This window comes from Acomys minous, assembly GCF_964271855.1.
Source record: "Acomys minous genome assembly, chromosome: 12".
NCBI classification, from domain to species: domain Eukaryota; kingdom Metazoa; phylum Chordata; class Mammalia; order Rodentia; family Muridae; genus Acomys; species Acomys minous.
In genome coordinates this window covers 23,855,035-23,863,513 of record NC_140493.1, presented here as the reverse complement: position 1 = coordinate 23,863,513, position 8,479 = coordinate 23,855,035, and the positions used below count along the sequence as shown (strand labels likewise).

General features: G+C 55.8%; 1 protein-coding gene across 3 annotated transcripts; it reads right to left on the bottom strand.

Moving 5' to 3' along the window:
• Nucleotides 1–1,153: 1,153 nt before the first annotated feature.
• Nucleotides 1,154–7,395, bottom strand: SSTR3 (somatostatin receptor 3). 3 transcript variants are annotated; one of them, XM_084749827.1, is made up of 3 exons: nt 6,585–7,395; nt 6,212–6,375; nt 1,154–2,990 (listed from the first exon to the last, which is right to left on the bottom strand). In XM_084749827.1, exon 3 carries the CDS (start codon nt 2,949–2,951, stop codon nt 1,662–1,664), a length of 1,290 nt encoding a protein of 429 aa, XP_084605953.1. In that variant the 5' UTR covers nt 2,952–2,990; nt 6,212–6,375; nt 6,585–7,395; the 3' UTR covers nt 1,154–1,661. The 3 variants fall into 3 exon arrangements, with proteins under 3 accessions (XP_084605953.1, XP_084605952.1, XP_084605954.1); XM_084749826.1 differs by lacking the exon at nt 6,212–6,375; XM_084749828.1 differs by lacking the exons at nt 6,212–6,375; nt 6,585–7,395 and adding an exon at nt 5,382–5,558.
• Nucleotides 7,396–8,479: the final 1,084 nt, after the last annotated feature.

The following is an 8,479-nucleotide window of genomic DNA, read 5'->3' as shown; positions in this document are numbered from 1 at the left end:
CCCAGTAGCTGACACAAGGGCCACTCACTGAAGGGGCAGGGTGTGCGCTGTGCCTGCAATGGGGGGGGGGGCACTCCACTTTGTACCCTGCATGTAGAAGCCCCATTGTGGTGAGCAGTGGCTTTCCCAACACGGCTCAGTTCTCTCCTGGATTCCAGCAGACTGGTAAACTGGGGAACCACATCCACACCATGGTGAAGACGAGGAGGCCGGAGAGGGAGGGCCTGGCCAAGCGGTTTGAGGTGAATAGAAGATCCAGGTTTCTTAACTTCTGGATTTGTGGGTTCCCTGAGGACCCTGCCTCTGCAGGGTAGGTAGGGTTTTAGGCAGAAGCTCTAACCTCTCCAGGACTAGCCTTGCTGGGACCAAAAGGGACATCTCTGGGAGGGGGAGGATGGAGTCCTGGCTCAGCCTGAGGAAGTGGCTACTCCCCATGACAACCCTTCAGCCTCTTTACATCTTTTGGAGCCCTGGGAATACAGAGGAATGGGAGGGCTGACCCACACCAGGGCTTTTACCCCTCCTCCCTAGCATCCTGAGGAACCAGGCCCACTACTAGGGTCTTCATCATGACCTGCACCCCTCTCACCAGCCCCACAGACCCTCCAGGGGCCATGTGTGTCATACAGACTTTTCCTGGTGACCATCAACGCTGCAACTGAGCTTAGTCCAAGGAGGGAAGGTAGACTAAAAATCACAGCACACTCCTCTTCTGTTCTCCCTCCCTCCCTCTCCCCATCCTCTTCCTACTGCCTCAGTCTGCTCTCCTCAGCCTCGGCGATCCTCTTCCTACTCTCTTCTCTCAGGCTGATGCATAGCATCTGCCTTGGGAACCAAGTAGCTGACCTGAATAGGGTGAGTCAGGCTGTGGGTGGCCTGAGCCTGGGGTGCTGCCCCTCCCACGGAAAAGGAGTACAAAATTAGAAGCACAAGGCAGATGTAGGCCCCAGAGGGGCCCAAGCAGCGAGAACCCCTGAAGCTTGGCCTCATCTGCCTTCTGGAAAATTCTTCCTCTCCGGTCCAGGAACACAGGAGGCCCAGCGCTGAGATGCTGGCATGAGGGCCTGGAGGACACTGGCCTGTCCAGCAGGAGAGGTAGGAGGCCTGGGTTGGAGTAGAGTGGCCAAGGCCACACAGCAGCATGGAAAGGGGTCACCTGGGTCCTAAGCAGCACTGTCCTGTCCTACCAACTTACACCTCCTTTAGGCTTCAGCCAAGCCCTCAGCTCACCCACATCCCCAATTCCCCAAGCCCTGGTGTATCTCCTTGAGGGCCAAGATACAGACTAACTCCCAAGATATCTTGTTTCTTGGTCAGGTTTCCCAAATCCCCTTCACCTGGGCCCTACTCAGGAGGTTCACCCCTCTTCCGACATGGCCCATGCAGGCTCCTTATACCCATCCCTGAGTCGGAAGAAGAAAGCAAGGCCCAGAGAGGGCAAATGACCTGCCAAAGGACACACAGCAAGTCCTAGCACAGGGAGACAGAACCCAGGCCTATGAATATTCCATCACTGGACCCTAGTACCTCAGTGGCCCAAAGAGGACCAGGACAGCTGTAGCTGTTGCCTCCGCAGACCACTGCAAGTGGCCAGTACTCATGCCTCTAGGTCAAGCACAGCCACTGCCCTTCTCTGGATCACACTGGCTCTCTGAAGGTCCTTACAGATGGCTCAAGGTGCTGGCCTTGTCCCCAGCTGTGGCCTCCTGGGGTAGGAACTGCTGCTCCTTGGCAGTCCCCATGCTGGGCTGTTGCTGCTGTCCGCTGGTGCCAGGCTGTGCGAGCTGACTGACCCTCCCATTCACCTCCTTCCCTCTCTGCACCCTCCGCTCCTCCTCTTCCCTTCTTTCTTCTTCCTCTTCGTCCTCTTCCTCCTCCTCGGTCTTCTCCGGAGGACCAGACCCCGGCTCCTGGTTCCGCACTCGGCGTGATGGTCTCAGCAGGATTCTGCGGAAGCCCTGCTTGAAGCGGTAGGAGAGGAAGCCGTAGAGGATGGGGTTGGCGCAGCTGTTGGCGTAGGGCAGCGCCACTACGAGGAAGTAGAGGCCAAAGAAGGCGGGCTCCTCTGGCAGCGGGCATACCACATTAACGATGTTGAGTAAATAGAAAGGCATCCAGCAGAGGACAAAGAGTGCCACCACAGCCACCACCATTCGTGTGACCCTACGCTCAGAACGCCGCCGCCGCTGGCACGCGGGTGCCTGGACCCACTGGCACGAGGGCGCCCGCACCCGCCGTGTGGTCGACCGCACCTTCACCACGATGAGCAGGTAGCATAAGCAGATGATCAGCAGGGGCCCAAAAAAGCCCAGCACGGCCGTATAGATGATAAAGGCCGTTCGCCAGGCAGCCGCTGGCTCTGGCCACTGCATGTGGCACGTGCTCATGCCCCGGGGCACTCCTGAGAAGACAACCACGGGCAACACCACCACGGCTGAGGCCACCCAGACAGCTGCACTGACTGTGCGAGCCACGGGTGCCGTGCGCCAGCGGGCTGAGCGTGTGGGGTGCACCACAGCCAGGTAGCGGTCCACACTCATTACAGTGAGGCAAAAGATGCTGGTGAACTGGTTGATGCCATCCACGGCCATGACCAGGCGGCACATGAGAGAGCCGAAGGGCCAGTAGGACAAGGCATTCTGGGCAGCCAAGAAGGGCAGCCCTAGCATGAAGAGCTCATCAGCCAACGCCAGATTGAGGATGTAGACACTGGTCACGGATGGACTGGCCGTATGCCGCAGGACCACGTAGATCACCAGCGAGTTGCCCAGCAGACCCACCACGCACACCACCAGGTACACCAGAGAGATCAAGATGCCACTGACAGCCAGGCCTGCCAGGCTAGCGCCAGCGGATACATTCCCCAGGGTGGTGTCCAGGGGCCAGGCTGAGGATGTGTTCCCAGGGTCCAAGGTCGTGGGCACCGATGAAGAGTAGGTAACAGTGGCCATGGCTGAGAAGAAGCCGGTCAGCAACCAACTAGTCCTAGCCTACAGGAGGGAGAACACAGCTCAGTTGTAGCAGAGAACAGCTTCCTTTGTGCCACACCATCACCACCAACAATAACAACAAACACCTTGAACTTAGAGACCTACTATGTGCCAGCTTAGAGCCTAATGAGCATCTGTGTTCTCTGCACAGCCCAGTAAGGTGAAGGGCGGTAATCTGATTTCTCAGATGAGACCCCAGGACTCCTCCCCAAACTCCAGATGAAAGTTGATACAGTTGTCTTCTCTAGCAGAGCCCAGAACGTTCCTCAGGCTTCTAATTGCAAATAGAATGGCAGTGAGCTGATGGCTTCTTCTCTCCTGGGAGTCAGAGCCCTCAGCACCTTCCTAACCCTGGCAGTCACACGGGGTCCCCTACCTACAGCCCTGCCTGGAAGGGTGACTGTGATGTGAGGGTAGGTGCCTGGACCCCCTTTCTCCTCACAGACAAACAATGATAAGAAACCTGCTAGGCACTTGAAAGTTACCACCTCCATTCTCAGGGCGGAGTCAAGGACCCCGCAGTTGACTGCTGGCCTGAGCAGGACGGTGCGGTGGGAATGGACAATCTCTCTCACTCTGTGTGCCTGGGCCCCAGGGACTGTGGTGGGCGGCTCCCATGCTGCACTCAGACCTCCTGCGTCTCTGAGATTCAGCCAATCCTGGACCATTTCTATGGTTCCCCACCTCTCACTTCACTTGACCACATTCTACACCAGTGAGTGAAGCATCAAATGAGTCAGAGGAGACCAGAGTGGGCAGTCTTGTGAAAGAGTGGGATGCGCAGTGGGGACCAGAGGTGATGGAAGCCATCTGGTCCTCCTCCTCAGTAGGTTGCTGCTCCTAGGTCGCCCAGGTACAAGGCTAAGGGCAGCCCTTTCCGTTGGCCTGACCCTCTCTCCGGCCAGTTAACCTCTCTGCTGCTAGCCTCACCGGTTCCCTTGGATCCTGAGTGCTTTTAACTCCACCCAGCAGAGTGAGGTGAAGGGGAGTCTCCAGGCCAAGATGCCATCCTTCTCAGTTCTATGTTGACCCACTGTGGGTCTGGACCCCTCCACTAGAAACTGAGAGTGTTTCTGCTATCCTGATTGAGATTCTGATTGTAGGACGCTCCTGGGAAGGGGAAGCGCTGAGAGCTCCCAGCATGCTCCTGGGTAGGGAACATATGTGACAGCTCTAAGTGCCAGGCTGGCGATGCCAAGCATATCAAAGGACCCCGGCAAGGTGCCGAGGCTCTTCCCTGCTATGCTCCAGATTGGCCAGGTTTCCAGCAGCCTCCAAGCTTCTGGCTCAGGAAGCCCCCAAGTGGTCCTCAACCTGCTGCTTCCCCAGCTCGCTTGTGCTGGGTCTATAACAAATCTGAGCAGTGGCCTGTGGGATCCTGTAGCATCCTCACACAGCTGGCTGCGCCTTGTTGAGCCCTGACCCCAGAAGACTTCAGGAAAAGCTGCTGTCTCAGAACTGAACCTCTGTGCCCAGACTACAAGGTATTCCTTCTGTCCTCACCAACTGGCCAGGAGCTAAGGGGAGTCCCAAGAATCTGGGCCACAACCAGAAAGGGATATGTAAATATCCTATTTTACAGGCTGCTAGACTGAGGCTGGGCCAAGGCAGACCCCTGCCTCAGTAGTGTGCTAGCTCCACTATCTGGCTGGTCTAGGCAGAGCTTGTTTGGCTGGTGTTTGTGCTCTTGAACTCTGGACCGTGGGCCCAAAGCCTCAGACCCACAGGAGCCTAGAGATGAGAATTTGAATTCTTGGAACATAGCCACAGCTTCCAGAGTCAGGTTTTCAGGCCCCGTGACTTTGAATCAGAGAATGTCGCAACTCCAGGCAGCTGGAGTCGAACCATCTTAAGGGGAGGAACTGCAGGATCTAAGACCTTACGGTTCTGCTCCCAGGGTGGAGGTGGGGCACCCTACGTCACCTGGCCACCCTGCCCACTTGTTTTGCGCAGTGCCTGTTTATAGCCTTCCCATGGGGTGGCCAATCAAAGGCACTCAGGACTGCAGGGGAAAGGAGAGTGCCAGGGACAGGAAAGCGCTGAGAGCCAGGCAAACCTCATTTCCAGGCTTCAGGCACAGATGCCCTCGGGGAAGCCCAGAGTGAGCTTCAAGGATAGCCCCTCTAGGCCTGCACAGGGACGTTCATGAGCCTGCAGAAGCACTCATGTGCATGCATCACACACACACACACACACACACACACACACACACACACACACACACACACACAGGAACACAGCTACCCAGCCAGACCCTCCTCAGACTCGGAGATGGAGCATCCCTCCTGGTACCCTGGCCCCCCTCCAAGACAACCCCCTTGCTGTCAAGGCTGACAGGCCAGGCAGGTGCCAGAATACAGAAATCACAGCTTTTCACCCAGGAAGACAGACCTGCAATTTCAATGCCGTCCTTTCTTTACGGATCTGGGATCCAATGCCTGATCTAATTCCTCCTTGGGAAGGGAGGAGGGAGCGGGACTTTGCCTCCTGTCTGGTTTATCTTTGGCACAAGCTTGCCTGAAAACTGGGGGTGGAATCTCCTCAGGGGGGACTGTTCAGAAGGGGAGAGACACACAGAGAGGGTGAGCAAGTGCTCCCAAGCCCCACAGCAATTAAGGATGGCCCCTCAGGCAAGCCAGACACCCCTGGTTGCTCTTAATCTTCCTCTCACTCAACTCCTACCCCCTTCTAAAGTGCTTTTGATCAGCACTTAGCCTATCAGAACTCAGTAAGTACTAACAGAACTAGCTTGCTAGCAGGTAGAACTCAACGGCGCAAGGATGTTCCTGGGCTGAGGCCTCAAACTCATCCTGAGACCCTAGCAGAGCCCATAAGCTGGGGCGGTAGGGGGATAGGGAGGAAGTTGAATCTCAGAGAGGTAAAGCCACTTCCTCAAGGTCACCGAGTTGGTGAGTGAGAAATCAGATCTAAATCTTGTCTGTCTACAGACCACGCTGACTTCCTTTAAAAGTCAGGGAAGCTAGGGACCATGTAGGCTGGGAAGCCCTGGCTGTCCTCTGACCCCTGGACCTTCCTCCAAAAAGGCTGAGAGTTTTGTCAGTCAGCAGTGACTGACAAAAGCCCTATACACGCACCCCCCCTCAAGCCTCAAGTTTGGGAACTTGGGTCCTTCTGATGTCAAACTTGCTGTGTGACCTTGGACAAGTCACTTCCTTCTGGTTCTAGGCTCCTCCTACTACAATGGAGACATGCATTCCCACCTCCCAGGGTTGCTGCAAAGGTGGAAGGGGCTTGTCAGATGCACCACTCCCAGCACGAAGAGGAGCTCAGGAGCAAGCTGCCACACAGGCCCAGGAGGCCAGACAGCAGCTTGCATCTGGTTTGGTCCAGTTCTGATATTCTGCTGCATGGAGGCTCCAAGATTCTGGAATAATGGTACAAGATGCTGAGATTAATAGCCCTTCCCACCTTACAGCCCCTGCAAAAATCACCAATAGCCTCATTGTTTTCTGGAACACGACCCCCCCTCCCCCATCCTGTGCCAGCCCTAGACTCAGCCCTAAGTTCAACTTGATCAGAGAAAGGGCCCAGGTATCCCACCCTCCAAGATCCCCAGGAGCCCAACCTCCTTACCTTCCCACAAGGCAAGAGCTCCCTTTGTAGTCGCCAGGCTGGGTAACATTCTGCAGCCAGGTACCACTAAAGCAGAGCCAGCTGGGTCTCACACAGTGCCCACTCCTCCAGCACTCGTGGGCTTGGGCCCTTCCTAGGCCCTCAGTGGCCACATCAGCCCACATTGCCTCTCCCATCTGATCCTCAGCCTTGACTTCCCACCTGCACCTGGTACGTCACCCCCTCATCTCCAGGACACGTGGGGAGGGGTGCAGGACACAGGATGGGGGGTCTTCAGATGGCACCCAGCAGGGGGGTGACAAGAGATACTTTCCAAGGTGACAGGAATGTGAGATAGCAGGGGACATAAGAAGCCAATAGAAAATAAGGAAAGGAGGGGGGAGATGGTGGGTCGGAGGTGGAGAGAGAGAGGAGAGGGATAGGAGACAGTGTGTGGGTGGAAAGGCAGAGCGAGGGGGAGTAAGGAGAGATGTCTGGCAAGGAGAAGGAACAGAAGAGGAAAGAGGAAAGGAGAGAATGGACGGACGACGGAGGAGCAGTGAGAGATGCAGAAAAAGGCAGGGACAGAGGGAGGCTGGAGGAAGGAGAAAGAGGGGGTGGCAGGGACAGTGACAGAGAAGGATTGTGCCACAGATGGTGACATGGAGAGCCAGCAGAGGGGGGAGCAGGAGGGTGCAGGAGGGGCGAGGAGGCGGGGCTAAGGGCTGGACAGCAGGTGCCAGACTGAAGGGCAGCAGGTTAAGGGCGGAGGCCGGGAGAGGGGGAGAGGCAGATCCCGTTACCGGGGAGATTTCAGCCACCCACGCTGGCCTTGGCTCCCGCAGGGACTTTGGGGAAAAAAGAGGGGAGCAGCAGAGGGGGGAGCTGCCTGTCAGAGGCAGGACAGCCCCAGATCCAAGTCATGCTTCCCCAAGAGGGAGGGGCCTGTGCAGCGGGATGAGGAGGGAGAGGGCAGGATGGGCACCTAGGTGTGGGCTCTGTGCCCACATATCTCTTGTTGAGGATACCAAGAGCAGCAGGACAGGTCCAGGGGAAGGCAGATAGGGGCTGTGAGCCTGGCGTCAGTTGGATCTGGACAGAGGACAGAGAGATGGGATAGAACGTATGTAGTTTATTTAGGCTTTGAGAACCAAGAAGAAAAGTCAAAGATACACAGTGAGAAAACAAATTCCCACTCTTGTTTGTTTGTTTGTTTGTTTGTTTGTGGTGTGTGTTTTGTTTTCTTTTGTTTTGTTTTCGAGACAGGGTTTCTCTGTGTTAACCTTGGCTGTCCTGGACTCACTTTGTAGACCAGGCTGGCCCCAAACTCACAAAGATCTGCCTGCCTCTGCCTCCCAAGTGCTGGGATTAAAGGCGTGCGCCACCACTGCCTGGCTAAACTCCCACTCTTTTAAATGATACAATTTGAATGATAACAACTGCCCTTCAAGACGATTGTTCACAAACCATCACCTCAGGAGTTCCCTGGGAGGGCACATATGTTAGAACATAAAGGTGGTGGGTCCCTAGCATCAGATTGTGCCTACTACCACTCTTTCTTGACTGAACAAAATAGTAAACTGTGGCCATCAACTCCGAGCAACCCTGAGTGTGTCCTGCAACTTCCCTTTGGTTCCCCAAGCTCTGAGTTTATCAACTTCATTCATCCATTCACTGGTCCACTCACCCTCAGACACTGTTGCCTCCAGCCTTGTGCCCGGCTGTAAGGAGAAAAGGGATGAGGTTAGCCCTGGCCAGACAATCCACACCACATCACTAAAGACGGAGTCCATCCTTGGCTGGGGCTAAAAGGAAATGGGTTCAGTGACAGGGCTGGGAATCATGAGGGTGGATGAGGAGCTGGCTTCTCACCAAGCAAGGTAAGGCACTCACAACTAAACCTTGAGGGACTTATG